Source organism: Sceloporus occidentalis, unplaced genomic scaffold (assembly GCF_023333645.1).
Source record: "Sceloporus occidentalis isolate IW3139 unplaced genomic scaffold, rSceOcc1.0.p SCAF_26, whole genome shotgun sequence".
Lineage (NCBI taxonomy): Eukaryota > Metazoa > Chordata > Lepidosauria > Squamata > Phrynosomatidae > Sceloporus > Sceloporus occidentalis.
Genome location: NW_028317006.1, coordinates 6,011,645 through 6,029,745, shown reverse-complemented (window position 1 = coordinate 6,029,745; position 18,101 = coordinate 6,011,645). Strand labels below are relative to the sequence as shown.

Below are 18,101 nucleotides of genomic sequence, written 5' to 3'. Positions count from 1 at the left end.
GTGACAAATTCATCACAAATCACGTATGTCCTGTATATGATTTGCACACACAATGGGCTATAAATATTTCTGTCTGCTAGCAAGAAATAAAACTGACATTTATACAGAATGTAGGTATCTTACCTATACATAGTGTTAACCTTTTAGCAGATGAACTGGGGGTTAAGATATATGCTATGAAATATTTTGAACATCTCTTTTTTGCATTCTACACTAATTAAAAAGGTATTAAAAAAGCTTTTTTATTGCATTCATTATCTGCTTTGGAACTAAAAAGTGATCCATTTTTTCTGAATGAAGCACTATGAATGTGGTTCACCTCATAAAATAATTTAAAAAAAATATGTATATCGGTGATATTAGCAGTTATTAACATTTTGTTAAGGGTGTACTCCAGCTATCATATCCACTTTAAATGTATATTATCCCAGCAATGTCCTATAACTTTACATAGTGTCCTCCTTGCGAACACAAGGGAGATTCTGCAGAATACCCCCACATATGCAACCCCCAGGCTGTTCTCTGACACGTAATATACTCTCTGCCAGTCAGCTTCAGTGTTGGTTTGTAGAACGTTGCAGGGGGTCTTAAGAGACCACGAACATGCAAGGTAAGCGGTCCCATAATGCATATTAAAGGGACAATGTAAGGTCCCTGACAGCTCATCCTTAAATCGTTCCCTACATACACACACACACACATCCTTCAGGGTTATCATCAACTATATTAACTCCCCAAAAATCACCAAGCAATGATATTACCGCAAAACAGTTGCTTTGTTTCAACTGCTCCCCTCGAACGTTATGATGTTAAGTCAAAGCGCAGAGTATCACAATGCCACTTTTGAACTGTTTGTTAAGCTGAGGTTGGCAGGATAACGGTGGTTTCAACTAACCAGTTTTATGATACATTATGAAGATTCAACTACAGCGAGTTTCTGCTGCAAACAGACCTGTGTCGGTCCTGTATAATGCACGGTTATAACCGATTAGACTATACATTAGACTTGTGTGTTCGGATTCGTATGAATAGCAACTTAACTAATTTTGGAAAATTCAGCAATTCGTACAAAGGTACAAAAACAAGCCAGGCTCCCTCCAAGAAAAAAAACGGAGCAAACGCACAGAATTTCCATCCGAAACTCACGGGCCCTTTCATTCACTTCCTCGTTCATTCTCTCTCTCACGCTCTCTAAATATTTCCCTACCTTCTCTGCTGACCACTTTCTCGTCTTCTCTCTTCATCCGCATCTCTGCGGCCATAACCTGACGCAAACTTCCACCAAAATGGCGGCGTGTTCGGCGACGTCCTCTCCAACCAGGGGAGAGACTGTCACCAAAAGTGTCCTCATTTTGCCCTAAGGTGAACTTCCAAAAAATGGTGGAGCTTTTGCGGGTTTAAAATACCCCTGATTTTCGGCCGAACTGAATGTGCAGAGAAACTTTCATTGCCCGAGAAAAGAAAGGACCTTGAAAAATTAGCCCTAACTGTTTTTGGCCCATTTACGTTATAGGTGGACAGCTCAGTCCTTCTTGTAGGAGATGCCCACTGGAAGCAGCTCCTCATAATTAATAATTACTTCTGTGATATGGAACCACCAACTCTACTGCCAACAAAACCCTTAGACCAACATAAATTCTATGAATAAATCCCATTTATGACATATTATATCCTTACTATTTCTTTGTCAGGCCATGAATGTCTCGCTCCTTGCTGGACATACAAGAGCGCATTGTGTTCCCAGAAAAATATCTTTCACCTAGTAAAGGAAAAAATGAGTTATTAGCATTTTGCTCATCAAGATTTAAAGCAAAGAGTTTACAACGTTTTGTTAAAGTCTCCTTGTGGGAACACATATCGTGTATAAGCCCCTGAAGGAGTTATCTATTGCAAATGACTGGCTGCTACTAGCCCCATTGGTAGCAATAGAAGGCTCAGCTAAAAGGGGAGTTCTGCTAAGCAAATCCACAATCATTGGGGGAACGCTTTTCAAAAAAGCCCAGCCTTAACATTCAACATTTTCCAGCAGGGAATAAATCCAATAACTAAGTACTGGGGAGGCTCCTTTTTGCCGATGCTGGTGATGCACGCCGTTCAAGAGATTCATTAATGAAGACCGGCAGCTCCTAGCAAACCGCACCTACCTTTGATCTTTTCCTTTCACTTCCACAGATTCCCTTTCAGACCTGTAGACAAAAAAAAGAATAGTAGTAAGAAAGGCGAACAATACATTTGCCAGGAAAATACAAGTTAATACCGTAGAGCAAATGACTGGCCTATTCACATCATACCATGGAGTCTGGAAACCTACGGTTTAACCACAACAAAAAACTTAACGCGAGGATTTTCAGATCCTAATCCAAGTGAATATACACAGATTATTTTTTTGTAAATGCCTCTGCGCGCCGCCACATGTTCAAAGTAATACGTTTTTCAGCAGAAAATATATTTTTCTGCCAGGTTTTAATGTTTCGTCATATACTTGGAAGGGCAGTTTATAATAGGATTTACTATATGTTGGGTTGGAATACTGGAAACAGCAAGTAGATCAGTTTTGGACACAATAGTTACATGGAAGCACCACGGCGGTAAAAAAAAAAAAAAAAAAAAAAGTGTCCCATTGAGAGATAAGATGAGGATCCAGCTGGCCACGGCTACTATACATTGGATGGTGGCTTTGTTATGTATATTACATGGATGTCTATGGGTTTATACTCCCCAGACTGCCAGCAAATGTTAGGTGGCCTGGGTGTCAATCTCTGGGCAGGACAATAGCAAGCAGGGTAAGCCTTAGTACTGAGGGCAGTTTTTAAAGATGTACCTTGCTAAATCAATAGAAGGACACAATAAAGCATATCAAAAGCTGCAGAGTAGAACAGATCATTAGAAAAGCATTAGGTTCTGAGGACTGTCTTCGACCGGAAGAAATGAATAAAAGATACACGGTATGGCGGATATAATGAATAAGGCAGGTTATGAATCTGTACAAGGACACCCGATGACACGTTAAGAGCTGCGCTAGTCGTTACCGGATATGGGGCATTGTCTGTCATAATTCCTCTTTCCGCCTACCCCTAGTGGGGCGATATTCAAAGATAATTGTAATATGCCCAGGACTCATGCTGCGGCGCAGTATGGAGAGCGCATCAGATACTAAGATACCGATAACACTACAAATAAATGCATTCCGCCTCCCGGCCGCCGCCACGAGCCACACAGCATTCACTAACAAATCCTGAACGAACAGGGAATAGATCTTTCCTGGGAAACGAGGGGAAATCAGTGGGAGGAAGAAGCCGCAGACTGGACCCGGACTCCAGGCTCCACTGTGCTGCGAAACAGGAGACACACCGGATTAACAGGTTTAAAGTGGGGGGCCAATGCAAGCGGGACCGAGCCTCTGGAACAGGATGTTGTGATTTACTTGCCCATAGTACGTGGAGACACAGGGGGTATCTAGATAACAGGGGGCAGATAACAGGGGCTTTAGGGTGTATAGGAAGTTCTTAGCATGGTCAATGATCTGTTCCACTCGGGTAGTGGGTACAGGGAACAGAATACTGGGGGATAAGGGCCTGCCAGGGAAGTAGTGATTGCATTCAAGGGTACTGGGGCAATTGGGTAAGTTACAGACACACTCACCCCTGGGGCACACCGCTGCCCAACGCCTCATACCGGTCCGTACTTGCCGGGGCCTGCCCCATAACCCTCCGCGTTAACGGGAAGCAGACAGAAACCCCCAATACGCAACCAATCAGTACCCAGCACCGTAAACCGATCTAACAACGTCGCAAAATAAAGACGAAAAAAAAAATAAAAAGCGCCTGCGCGACAACAGTTTCCGCAACCAAGACCTCCCATTTCCGCCCTTTTCGTGGGGCTCCTAATGGTTGCCATGCAACAGCTACCAGCTGCTGTGGGCGGATACCAAAACGTTTCCGCATGCGTACCTTAGCTACGGTCAAAAACTACATTTCCCATTATACCTTGGGGGCAGTATGAACATTTTCAGCACCCGTAGTGTAAGGCGTGCATTGACAAGGTACTGACAAGTCTGCTGAATGGTTATAAGGCTTCAGGCACAATCCGAAGCGCCCTCATGTCACCATCTCACTCGGGTAAGCCGGCAGCGGGGTCTTTATTGTATTTATGTAGTGAATATTAATATTGTTATAAATTATTCTTTATTAGGTTATTATGGGCTCATAGTTTTCAGAACAGCAATATTGGTAGTTTGGGTTCACGATGCGTGTTATACAGTCAGTGCATTTCTCCTTGATCCAGAATTGTTTTTAATAAATGTGCTCTGTTTCGGTTTAATATGATCTTGTTTTTGTTTAGATTTCAGCGTAAAAGGCAAAATGTGAAACATCATATTTTGGCATCTTAAATGAGGATATGTATAGATCCTGAATATGCAGAAGGGTTAATTGTCAAGTCAGCAGATCTGATATAGGGAATGTGATTCATATCAGGATTTCCGCGCTGTCATTTACTTGGCTCGTGGTGTGAATCCCATAAATGTATCGCCGGACCTGTATGGCCAATTTAAAATTGGACCCTTTAACTCCCGCAGACGGCAGGAAGAGGTAGATGGGGCACTATTATATGAGCCATCTGACCATTAAATGGGGATTTTGTGTAATATCCAACACATTTGACATGCAAATTAGTGCAAGCATTCTTTATAGTTGAAAATGAGACTTTTACCTCATATATCTCCTCCCCTGGCTGTCTCTAGTGAAACCAGGAAGTGTAAGCAGGAAGCATACCAAAGTACACTTCCTGCAGATACTCTGCGGCCACATTCATGTCACAGGCTGGGAGCAAGTGTTGCTAAACTTTATGGAGAAGGCCATCATTACACGGTCTATAAGAGACACTATTTTCAGTTTTCTACGGTAACAACCTTTGCTTAGTTTTGTGTTACACATCTGTAAAATTCAGCAAAGTAGGCAGAACTTTTTGAAGGGACGCTCCGGCCATCATAGGCACTTTAATGCATGTTATAGCTGCGTGGCGCCTTTAAATGTTTGCGGTGTCGCCCGTTGAAATGCATGGGGGGGGATTCTGCAGAAACAATGGAAACCCTTTAAGGCTAGGTTTCCACTTGTTTTTTTTATGCTAAAAACGCCCATAAAAACGCCAATAGCGCCACCTGGCGTTTTTTTAGTGGAAAAACGCAGCAGCCAGATGTTAGCTGTTTTTCAATAGGAAATCGCAGAATGCCATATCCACTTGGCGTTTTTCTGTCTGGCGTTTTTTCAGTCCTCTTTGGCGTTTTTCTGCTTTTTTGGGCTCTGTGGCAGTTTTTCAAAATCGCAGCATGTTCACACTCTGGCGTTTTTTCAAGGAAATCTTGGCGTTTTTCTCCAATAGAAGTCTATGGGAGAGAAAAAACGCCATGAAAAAGCCATGTGGGTTTATTGCCTTGGCGTTTTTTATGGCGTTTTTTCCACAGTTACAATGCAGAGGATGGACCCAGTATCTGTGTGTCCTATGAGAAATAGGCTGAAAACAAACAGTTTCACATAAAACAAAGTCCTGGACTAGTTCATATTGAATTTTACACCATTTGGAACAAACATGCCATTACAAACAAACATACCCGATGCATCAACTGGATCCTGCGTGCCAAAAGCAACAGCAAACAATTTGCACCATCATTTGGGGCCAATCTTCCTAGAGGAGCAGACATTCGGAATAAAGCATGCCTTACAAACCACAGAAAAGAGACACATCGGGGGCAGATACTTGCCATTTATCCTAATCCCTTTTAGCTGGGTGAAACTTCTAACTTGTAAAGGCTGGAAAAACTGCCTAAGGTCAAAAAAAGCAATTTCCACAGAAAGGCTAAAACGCCAGAAAAAACTCCAGAAAAAAACGCCAAAACGCAGGAAAATGCAGTGGCAGTTTTCTTGGCGTTTTTCATCAAGAAAAAAAACGCAGGACAAAAACCCAAGTGGAAACCTAGCCTAATGCTAACTTTAGAGCCATTTATTCCTAGAGCATTTTCAACATTGTGAGCAAAAGTACCTAACCTTGCGTTTGTTTCCAAACAGCATGTTTTGTCTTGATGTTTCTCCTAATAAATGGGTAAAAGGCACGGAGTCCAAGATGTCTTTATCCTCAGAGAATGCCTATAAGCTCCAGAAGAAGTAACACAAGGAGATGGAAGACACGTTCTCTTTCTTGAAGCATCTGTACAGGAATGTACTCCAAGCAGTCCCCTTACCTGAAGACGTACAGAAATATGCCTCTTTGTTGGCCCCTCGGATTCCAGATGTGCCGTTAGAAGGTCCAGGTAAAGTATTTTATTGTGTGGGGCTAGATGTTAATTAGCTTCTAGTTATTCCTTTCTATAAGGTCATTAGCCTTAGCACTTATATATAAAACATATCATCTGTACAGTAGTCAGATATGATCAGTGACGTAAACCTGACGCATTTAACCCACCGTATACCCAAACGGCGTCCGCAGTGTGCTCAGTTAACACTGTGTCTTGATGTTCGTGGCTTTTTCCACATTCTGTGCGCAGGAGAAGTGCAGTATTCTTGGCATCAGCGCGATGTGACGTTACTCCAGCTCTCTGTCATCCAGATGTTGGCCTCTAAGGCGGAGAACCCAAGCACAGAGCCTGCAGTGAAACGTCAGTATGTCCGTCTAGTGGAACTGCTGCAGCACAATGGTGTGGAAACCACAATAGTAAGAGATTCCAATATTGTTATGTGTACTACTCCTAGCCAACTTCATCTTACTGATAACATTGAAGAAAAAAGGACTGATGTGGAGCACTAAAATAAACATTTGGTCCATCTAGTCTGCCCACTTTTCCTTCTGTAAGGACTCTGACCTTAATCAGTCTTTGGTCTTGTCTTGGATTCAAGATAGCTTTATACTTGTCCTAAGCATGTTTAAGTTCCCTCACCGCATTAGCCTCTACTGCTTCTTCTGGGAGGCTGTTCCACTTATCCATCACTCCCTCTGTAAAGTTGTTCACATTACATATATTACATCTGACCCTCTTGTTTTAGACCATGACATTTTGTTGTAACTTTGCTCCTGAAATAACCTTCACTCCTGTACTTTGTTAAATCCCTTGAAGAATTTAAATGCTCCTATTACAACTCCCCTCCAAGCTACTTCTGGTTAGAAGGTAGACATTTACCATTAAAACCTTCTGTTATATCACTGATAAAAAATATCACGGGGCCAATACTGATCCCTGAGATAGTCCACTAGTAACAAGTCCCTCCTGTGAATATACACCATTAACTCCAACCGTCTGCCTCCTGTCACCCAACCATTGATCCATTCAACTATTTTAGCATCCAAATGCAAACAGTGCAATTAATTAACAGGTTGCTTGGAAGTTGTTACAGGTCGGTATTCTTTTATACATAAGGCAAGAAAAACAACATGGGAGCCTCATCTCGGCTGAGAACGGACAGCGCTGAATTAGCTTGCCCTATAGGGAAGATGCCTACTCAGCAGGGGCATCACCGTTTTTTGCTCACTTGCACCATTACAGAGGAGACCCGGTAACATATGAGACGGCTCCCACCCATCAGGGCACTCCGGACCCGCAATGCTTGGCAAGCGTCCCTTGCACGAGACGTACGTTTCAGCCTCGTCAGTGTGGTACGGCTGTTATCTCTCTAGGTGTGGTGAGCCAGGGAGCAACGTCCGGGCAAACATCATGGGAGCCGTACCACACTGATGAGGCCTATGAGAGGCTGAAACGTAGACTCTAGACATAGTCCTTCGACTTTAGTAACACAAGGCATTGAATAAAACCCGGAATGTGTAAACTATGTGACAAGGTTAGGTATGGTTAAACAAACACAATTCACTTAGTAGGGTCCTTCTGAGTAAGAGCCTGTGTGTTTGCTGGGCCTGTCCCACTAATGCCGGATATTACGATTCATACATTCTTATATTGTAGATCCAATTCTTTGACACTCCTGACAAGGTGCTGACCCACCTGTCCTCTAAGTGCCTCTCCAGTTTGGTGCTACTTCAGCTGAAGTGCCAGGTGAGTTCCCACCACTGGTGGTAGTGGAGTATCTCCTCTGTGAATGAAGAATTAACCTGTATGGGCCTGAAAAGGCCTTGAATGTCAACCATTTATGATAGATTATGGAAAGTTTCTTTTCTGCAGTGCGGTGGAGGCTATCTATCAGGTCCTGAGCTGACCGGATGTTGTCTCGCTCCCACTCCTAGCAGAAGTCTTCTTTAGTTTAACTTGTCGAAGTTCAGCCTTGTCGTTTCTTCCTTGACTGGTTGACTTTGCTCTAAAATATATATTGCTTGCAGTAACTTTAAACATTTTGTGTTTATTTATAAATGTATGGAAAAAATGCAGCACTTAACACTTTGAAGTGATTTTAATAATGAATTTCGTTTTCCCTAGAAAGAGGTTAATAGCCAATGGCTCCAGTTTTGCCTGAAGACCCTAGAAGGGTATCCGGTTTGCCGTATGTTACTACCGTGTCTGACGTCTCTGATCTGTGTGTGTAAAGGAATCCTCAGGGACAAGGACTTTCATCATGCAGGTAAGCATGTTTTCACTTTGTCCATACGGTTTCTTTTAAACTGAAGAAAGTGTTCCTCGATTCAACCTAGTGCCAAAAAGAAAGACGAGTGGGAATATGATAGTGACAGTACTTTTATAGAAAACGGTAAAATTGTTTAGTTTCTTAGAAAAAACTTCTAAAATATGTACATCATATGTAACATATGCAAGGTCCACTTTTATGGGAAATGTTTGTGGATTTAAATTATCTCTGAAGCATTGTGTGCTTGTATTTTAAAACAAGGAATTTCAGTGCAGGAGACGGCTCCTGTTTCTAAAAGATCATAATTTCAGCAATCTGGTAATTGCTATGGATAGATTAGGTGTGGGCACCTTTTGGGGTTCCCTTTTGTTAATTTTAATAAGATTGACCATTAAACAGACATGGAGCGCAACTAGTAGCTTGTGAGCTGCTTGCGGGAGATGGGTGGCTTGAGGCCTAGTTTATTAAATACTTTTTTTACTTGCATGCATGCGCCATATACAGCCAGTGATTTAAATGTCTGAAATCACTTTTGGAGGAGAAGACAAAAATGTTGATTCCAAGGTTATGGTGACATAACTTCTAAATTTGCATAATTGTGTATATTTGTGATATCATTAGCAGACATCCCACTCAAGCTCTTGGGTCCTCTGCATCCTGTTTTTGGAACCTTCTGCTCTTCCCTGCTGTCAGCGACCCAACGCCAGTCTGTGACGCAAGACTCTGAATCTGTCAACCTCCTTTCCTGTGTCCTTGATTTGTTCGAGATATTGGTTGCTTTGCGGGTAGAGCTTGGATCAACGTTCTCTCTTTGCCACCATGTTCTATCTGTGTCTCTACCACAGGCTTTAGACGTTGTGTCCTCCCCTGTCCCATACTTTGTAAAAAAGCAATTTATCTTCGTGCTAAAGAAATGTCTTCTACACAAAGCTGGGGAAGATTTCCTCCCTTCTGCACACCCCGTATCGCATCAGCCAGATCCGGTGTTAGAACAGCACACAAGTGTCCTGGCAGAGGTGCTGCTGGGTGCTGTAAGTCAGGGTTGGCTGCTTCAAGTGCCTGTACGTGACAGACCCAGCAACTTTGGAGGTGCTAGTGATGCCCCAGAATCCAGCCCTGACCTTGGTATTCTGGGAGCTGTGAGTCTTTGTGCGCTTAAGGCTCTGGAAGTCAAGCTTCTCACTGGAACCAAAAGCAGCGCTGTGACAGGTAATTACAATGGACTTGACAAAAGGGCAGTCAGTCATATGTTCCTTATTAATGCAATACCTGCAACATGCAGATAGAAGCTGTGTTCTGCTAAATTGAATGTGTGATTCACATGATGTAGGTTTTTTTCTTAGTTTCAGAAAATCTATGTCCAAGTCAGTAGGGTTATTTTCTTGTTGACGTAAGACACAAATATGTGCATTTCAGGACCCATTTAAACCACGACCATGAACATCCTGGTGTGAGCATTCCAGGGTGACCAGATATTCAACATTTTAGCCTACATGCTATTACCCTGTTTCCCCGAAAATAAGACACTGTCTGATATTTTTTTCCTCAAGAAGACACACTATGGCTTATTTTCAGGGGATGTCTTATTTTTATTAAGTATGGTACAACAATGAGAGAGACCCACATTGTTAATGTCCCATGTCATTGTTAATGACCCATGTATATTGAACCCAGCCACCCACCCCCCACCTTTGTGTATTGATTTATGTGGTGCCCCAACCACCCTGTTGTGTACTTGCAGCCCCCCCCTTTGAATACAGCTCCCCTTCCGCCTATTACCCCAACTGTTTTTTTAATACTTACGTTTTTGCTGCCATCCTTCACTGCTGCTGTCCTCCAACGTGCTCTTCTAGCTGTCACGAGGAACTGTTCCACTGACGTGCCGCTAAAGGGGGCGGAGTCGCACGGAACAGGACACCGGGCGGCACTGTGCAGGCACGCCGACCGCTTAATGATTTTAAAGCGGCCAGCGTGTTTTACCACCGCTTTAAGACTCACAGCCACATTAGCTGCAAAGGCATCTCGGTGTGCCGGCCAGTTCGGCCCGCCCACCGCAGATGCTGCGGGCATTAAAGACGGCCCTGGCGTGGCTGAATCAGCCACTTAAATGGGCGGCCGCGCGGCCGTTTAATGTAGATTCAGGGCGGCCTGGGGGGCAATTGCCCACCCCTGGCCGGTGTTCACACACGGCGCCGCCCAATGGCCGTGCCTCAGCTGTTCGGCCCACCCCTTTTAAGACGTGGGACGAAGTACTGAGGCACTGCCATTGGGCGGCGCGGTGTCAACACCGGCCCCTTTAACTTCATATTAGGCGCCGGGGGCGGGAAGGTTGATCTGCCGGCCCTGCCTATCACTATGGCTTATTTTCGGGGTATGGCTTATATTGCGGAAATGCTTAGAAATCCTGCTACGGCTTATTTTATGGGTATGTCTTATTTTCGGGGAAACACGGTAGTTCTTTCCCTGCAGTATTGTATCTTGACCACACGACTGCAGTGTTCATCAACGGCAAGTTACTGAAAGTAATTTATCCAACGTGGGCACACAGGCATTACTGTAATTTAATAATTTGAATATTTTTCCATAAGACGTGACTTGCACGTGTGAAATTGATGTGGACCGTGGGCTCACTGTTTAGCCAGGTCTCAGGGCTTGTTTTTATCTTTGTGGTAATGTGTGATGCTGTGTGGCGTTTGGGATGTCCTGATCCCTAGAGAAGTATGCTCACTGTCACAATCCACGTGTTTTGTTGTGGTTGAGATTTCCTATCTACATAAATGGTGAAGCTTGTCCTTCAATGTCTAAGCTAAATGTTTATCAATTACAACAGAATAAAGCGATAACATGTTAGTCTGACCTAATATGACTTCACTCGTTCTGCTTACCCAGCCAGCCTCTTCAGATGATTGAATGTGGCGCCTGCCTGCTCGCACCATGCCACCAGATGACTACTACTAAAGAGTAGTATGTTTATAAATGATAAGGAAAGGCCGCGGATCTATGCCATATTTACTCATCGGCACTATGTCTAGCACCCTCTCCACTGATTTCCTGTAAAAACGTTCTATTTCTCTGACATATAATCACTTTTTAGATAAACACTCCGTGTTCATTGAAATGTTGAGGGTCATAAATTATGCTAAGGATGCCAACAAAGATTGAGGGTCATTCTCAGAGCTACGGATGCCAGCATGCCACAAATGTGCTTAAAGTGGATGGTAACGATACGAGAGAAGCGGGCAACGGAGTGCTCGCAGCCCTCACATGGCCATCCAGAATCACTAATGACCAATGGGTTTAGGAATATATTTATGACTCCAGAAAAATAAGCAGTGCCGTAAAAGTCAAGAATGGACAACCTCCTGGGTTTTTTTTTCCTCTCATCTGTTGTAATTATTTGCTAGAGGGCTTACCCAGATATATTAGCAGAATTTCAGGAGACTAGATATAGTGAGTATTAACCCCTTCAATCCCCTATAGACGTACCGGGACGTCCAAAAAACGTCTATTAAGAAACCCCTATGGACGTCCCGGTACGTCCAGCCCTTCTTGCAGCGTCAGGGACACATTCCTGCCGCTACACAGGAGATCAGGCTGTCAGCTTGGACTCCCCACTGACAGCAGAAGCTGGCATCGCCGGCTTTCTGCTGTCCGATCTGCTGTAACAGCTTCCGGCATGAAAGCCGGAAAGCTGTTACATTTCAAACTGCCCTTTACCTAATTTTCCGAGGATTCAGAGGGAAAATTTAAAAAAAATCCGTTTTTTTTTCTAATTTTCTCTAGTTTTTACTAAATTTCTCATTCTAAATTTTCAGCTAATCATCCAACTATGGTATCAAAAGAAAGCTCTATCTCTCCTTGAAAAAACAATATATAGTTTACATGGGTACACTATTCACATGAAAGGAGAATAATCTCTGAACCGACATAGGGCAAAAATGGCAAAATTGCTCCGGGCTTTGAGGTACCAAAAACCCCTTGGATTGAAGGGGTTAAAGCACCTGGAGGAACTGGAAATGTTTATTTTGTTCACCTTCTAAATAAACGTATCTTTACATATGCATCACACGTGAGGACTTTTTAATATTATCTGCTTTTCTTTTTAGTATGTTTGCAGAATTTCATGGGCCAGTTACTGCCTTATCTAAAGCGCCATCTGCAGTGGAGTGAACAGGTCCACCTATGCGAGTGGGTGTCCGTGACCTTCATGGAGCAGGATGATGACATGTTGGACGTGGCAAAGTGTTTGTTGCAGATGTATATTCAGTGTCACAGGTGAGCGCACTCTGCGGTCCACTTCCTATACCCCAGAGAGCCTGTTTGCCAAGCTATGGGTTTCCTATCTAAAACTCAAAAGAACTGAGTGAACCTCACATGAGGAACTTCCCCCAAAATAATTATTAGCCAGGTTGACCTTTCAACCCCAGGTTTTGTGGGTCCTGTATTTTTAAGCAAATGTACAAGTGGAGTTGGGTCATCTCTACCCATAGACAGACCACTGGGATTCTGGAATATTCAGGGTGCAGTGTAGTAACCATATCCAATGCTACTTCTGCTTTAGAGAATGGGCTGTGTTCATGAAGAGCAAATTTGTTGATGCAGCATACCGTATTTCCCCAAGACGCACATTTTGTAGAAAAATTTGGGGTCTAAAAATTGGGTGCGTCTTATACAGTGGTGGTAGATATTATATACACATATATATGTATTTATTTATTTTTTTTACTAAGAAGGGGACCTGCTTACCTGTTTTGCTCAGCAGCGTCTCTTGATCTGCCGCGGCGACGCAGGAACCCAGTGGAGTCACGTGAATGCACATCGCATCACATGACTCCGCTCAGTTCTTGCTCGAGCAAGGCAGAGGGGAAACAACGGCCCCCACAGAGGTCTGCAAGCGGCAGCAGAGGATCTGGCGTGTGTGTGTGTGTTTTAGCATGGATCCATGTGTAGGGGGCACAGGGAGGCTGAAAGTGATGTGCATGTACTGGCTGCCTGAGCATGATAGGAGTGCAGTTGCTAGCAGCTAACATCAATCACACTCAGCAGGCAGCCAGTACAATAATACTAATAATAATGTAATATATGTATTTTTTTTTTTTATTTCGGCCCCCGAAATTAAGGTGCGTCTTATACAAGGGGAAATACGGTATATTATATAAATAGCAGTATACGTGATTTGTGCAGAATGGTGGAGTGGCTGTTTTGTGTAATTATTATTTTACTTTGGTCTGAATGTCACACAGACCTTGTCCATTGAGGGATTGTTTCTCTGGGTTTTATTCACTAAAGCATGACTTGGTATCATCTCCCTAAATTTACTATACATTATAAAGAGCCATTCCTGGCAAATTTCCCTTCTGGAAGGATTTTGCTGGCCCTGTATAGTTCAGTGAGGAGACGTTCAAGAAATGTCATCCATGCTGTTCTTAGAGCAGAAACTTCCTGGGGATGGCTCTTTTTATAAAGCCTGTGAAATGAAACTGCACCTCTCCTGCCAGCTCCCTTGTTAGTGAATAAACCTCTGGGAAGTATAGTGCCAGTGCCCTGCGTTCCACGTTATTGTAATGCTACGCCATTTTTACAGCCACTTTTCCTCCACTGAAGATCAGATGGAAAACTGGAGCAATATTTTTCATCAAATGGGCTGCAACCCTCACTGTGTCTTTTTGCTGTTTCTGAAAAACGTGGCGTTTGATGCCTCTGTTCTTCTGGATTTTCTCATCTCTTCTGAGACCTGCTTCCTGGAATATTTTGTTAGATACCTGAAGCTTCTCAAAGAAGAATGGCCTCAATTCTGCCTCATTTGTAGGCAGTTTGACGAATCGGGCACCGGGCAGACAAGTACGCCTCTCAGTGATCCTCTGACCCCTTCTCAACTTCAAGCACACACTGTAGGAATGCTCAGCAGCTGTCCAGCTGAGCACTCGTGTGTCTCGGTGACTGGGGGAAATGCCATTCACTCAGCACCTTCTCACCCATGTGATTACTTATCCTCATTGGATGCCCTTCAACGCCTTGTAGCGTACGACAGCTCAGACGACTCCGACTCTGAATGTGCAGAGAAGGAGCCATCTGTCATTGTGCAGACTCACGTGGCTGACGGTACAGGCCTAGATAAGCAGACAGGCAAACCGCAACCGAAGACAGGTGTCGGTATCACACCAGCAACTAAAAGCACTGCGGGTAACACTCACCCCATGTTGGGCAATCAAGATAAATTAACAAGGTGCTTGGCAGAACTACAGGCCGCCATTTCTAAACTGCAGAGCAAGCAACTATTCCCATACAACCCATCCGCATTACTGAGATTGCTATCGCAGGTCAGCACACTGAACAGAGACACCCACTGAGGAATAATAATCTGCCCAAACCACTGTCCCCACATTATGTATTAGATCTGCAAGAAGAAATCACTTAGTAGTTCAACATCGTCCTGCTGTCTGTGTATATTTACATACCCAATCTCCTAATAAAGGTATCTAACTTAGTGAAGAGTATTTGTTTTGTAATGTCCCATAGAATGCAAGATGATGGTGTAAAGTTTGTGACTCTATCTTCAGCCTACAAGATAGCTCCTGATACTCCCACATCCAAGGTAAGTTAGGGACAGTAGGTATGTGATGTGCACGCAGAGGGCCCAGTTGTTTCATTTGGGCGAGCACGTAGAATAAAAACATTCTACAGCGGGACAGGATTCCAAACTCAGGACCTTCCCAAATGCATACGCTACCCATTGTGCCTGTTGAGGAGGATCAAGGGACAAACCCGGACCTTTTACCCTGCATGAAAGACTGACCTGGGAGGGAATAAAATGCAAGTTGGTTCTATAAGGTTTGAAGAATCAACCCTAATTACATGGAATATATTCTAAATACTAATACAGAGGTGCTGTGGGTATGAATACACATACTCCAAATGCTCTTCCCCTTTGCAGCAGTTTATAACAAAAAAAAAAACCAGCAGGGCTGGGTACATGCGGGTGGGGGTATAGAAGCCACAGAGAGAGAGGCTACTCTATGGTGGTACAGGATGGTGTAATTTCAGGGGTTTGAAAAGCTTTTGTATTAAAAAAAAATAAAAAATAGAACCTTGACAAGTGTTCCTTTTCGACAAATCTATGTGTTGTGGGACCATTTTAGTTCCAGAGGCAGTGAGTGTGCGCGGCTGAACATTTCTCCAGGCTGCTACTTATCAGTGGGAGGCGAAGGAATGTTCTGAGCAGCACATTCCTTAATACCCTTCACAGCAACACAGATTAGCGGCTTTATACATCCACTGGAGTTTACTATGGCTATAGTAATAGGAACAGATGAGTGTAAAAAACTTTAAATCTGTAAAGGGGAAAAAAAAAATACTATGTAGCTATAAAAAAGTTACATGGCCAGTCGTATAGAATGACTTCACTTCTATACCAATCATATAGGTTACAGAGACTTACTTTTTGTATGCGATAGTTTTATAGCTTCTTTAACCCGTTCTTATCAAGTTTGGTGTGCACTTGATCTTTTTCCAAATATAGTTGCACTATAAAGTTAATTAAAAATGGGAAATATTGGTTATAAGTTGATACTTTTTACCCCTTTTTTTTTTTTTACTAATTCAATATATTAAAAACAAGCAAAGCTGTTTTTTGGATTTTTTTTTTTTTATTGAAAGATTGTTTTTCTTTTTTTTTTTTGATGGAGCAACAAATACACCACTGAAGAAATTTGATTCTGTGGTGTATTTTGGGACAAGAAAGCAAGCTGTTAAAATGAAATACACAAAAAAAAAAAAAAAGTACCACAAAGTTTTCTCCACTTTGGTTGGTACCATTTGAAATAAGTATGAGCGCTTTATTGTTTTTACTTAGACCAGATATAAATGTAAAAGCAGATTACTGTGGATAGACAAGGTGGTCATGTCAGAGAAGAAACACAAAAGGTTTATTTAACACAGCCGTGTTGTCTTTATGGTTATTTCCACCATTAACCCCTTCGCGACAAAGCCTGTACACAGACTCACAATGCATTGTCCTTAAGGGGTTAAACAACCCTTCTCCCACATATGCTGGAGAAGATTGCATTTGTTTTTATTTACGGAGGGCTAAATATTTTAAAAAATAAACACTAAACACAAAGTATGCTTTTAGCTACAAAACGATTACTAAGTCACTAATATTGATCTACAAAGGTAAGACTAGCTTATTTCAGAGAAGGCCCATAGTTTGAATATTATATCAACTGTACTTTTCCCTCCCCGATTTTGATGTTAATGTCTATTAGGGCTGTTGGACCCCTAACTGCTACTATACTACAACCCCCATGATGTTCAGGTAACAGCTTGCTGAGCATCATAGGAGTTATAGAATGTAGTAGCTTCCCTGCAGTTGCATTTGAAAAGTTAAAAGGACCATTTCTAGCCTGTGTCTATATATACACATTGTAAGTCATTACAGTAACACAACTTGAACTAGCTGTACTGTTGTGATGTTTGCATGTGGAAGAGACTATGGCGGGTCAAGGCATCTTATTAGTTTCCCTGGTACTCTATTAATGCCGGTACTTTGTACAGTTATATAAAAATTAGCTGAGTGCGGCAGGGTTTAACAAATGTTGATGGCACTGTTTTTCCCTGTTAAAAGGCTGGCACCATATGAATGCTTTAGGCTCTACAAATACTGTGTGTACCTTAGTTTATAAGCAATGCATATGTTGTCTAGGAGTCTGGAGAGCAAAAAGTCTTGTGCGCTTTACTGAAACTAGGTACTGCCTTCATACATCTGTGCCAATAGCAGGAAGACCATGTTGTCGTAGAGCCTAAGTATTGAAGAAGGCTGTGGAGTCAGAAAGCTGACCCCTCCGGTACATTACAGCTGTCCTGTATGATGTTAGCAAATACACAGGGCTAACGCTAATAGCAGACTACGTCCTGTGTTCCCGATGCGGTATAAATACAGAAAAGGCAGCAGATTGTAGAGTCGTTTTGGTGCACTGCATAGGAAACCATCTTGTTGCTAGAAGACTGCTGGATTAGTGGATTTGTGGCAGCAGATAGCATTGAGAGTTAGTGCAATTAATAGATGCCTGTTCCACCACTGCAGAGGTTAATGAGATCCACAGCGAGTAAGTTGGCCTACGGCTACGTTACTGCAGTCTGTAAATCCTGCTTCCACCAGCACCTTGATCTCCTTCCCAACGGGAGTAACCAGCAGTGCAGGGGGAAATGGGAATACCGGGCCGCTTCCTCATCTCACTTAACCTTTTGCACTGACATAGGAGCCGGATGAGCTTGTGTAGGTCACGTTGCTCCATTGACAGAACAAGAGGTTACAGTATTTCTTTTTAGTTTGAAAATATTAAGAAATTTGGGAGGAGCTGGTTTATACCACAGCCAATCCCTGAGGAAAGGACCATGCACCTTCTGGTCAGCTGTGCTGCTCCTGCCAAAGGTCCTCTGTCCCCCGCCCCCTGCTAAATGTTCGGTTGGAAGGCCAATGTACAATTAAGGTCTTTATAAACTCTTGCTGGGGGGGATGTATTTCGGGGAAGTATCTTTTGGCAG

At 43.0% G+C, this 18,101-nt stretch overlaps 1 protein-coding gene across 1 annotated transcript; it reads left to right on the top strand.

Annotated features, from left to right (window-relative positions):
* Positions 1 to 6,171: 6,171 nt before the first annotated feature.
* Positions 6,172 to 14,908, top strand: LOC149300042 (protein Lines homolog 1-like). The gene is made up of 7 exons (XM_089485519.1): positions 6,172 to 6,304; positions 6,539 to 6,705; positions 7,946 to 8,035; positions 8,414 to 8,555; positions 9,180 to 9,767; positions 12,665 to 12,833; positions 14,143 to 14,908. Exons 1-7 carry the CDS (start codon positions 6,172 to 6,174, stop codon positions 14,906 to 14,908), a joined length of 2,055 nt encoding a protein of 684 aa, XP_089341645.1.
* Positions 14,909 to 18,101: the final 3,193 nt, after the last annotated feature.

Excerpts from the sequence above, each read along its gene's own strand:
- LOC149300042 (XM_089485519.1), top strand. The coding sequence starts at position 6,172 with ATGGAAGACACGTTCTCTTTCTTGAAGCATCTGTACAGGAATGTACTC. Across the intron at positions 8,036-8,413 it reads TACTTCAGCTGAAGTGCCAG|AAAGAGGTTAATAGCCAATG; the intron begins GTGAGTTCCCAC and ends CGTTTTCCCTAG. Across the intron at positions 8,556-9,179 it reads CAAGGACTTTCATCATGCAG|CAGACATCCCACTCAAGCTC; the intron begins GTAAGCATGTTT and ends TGATATCATTAG.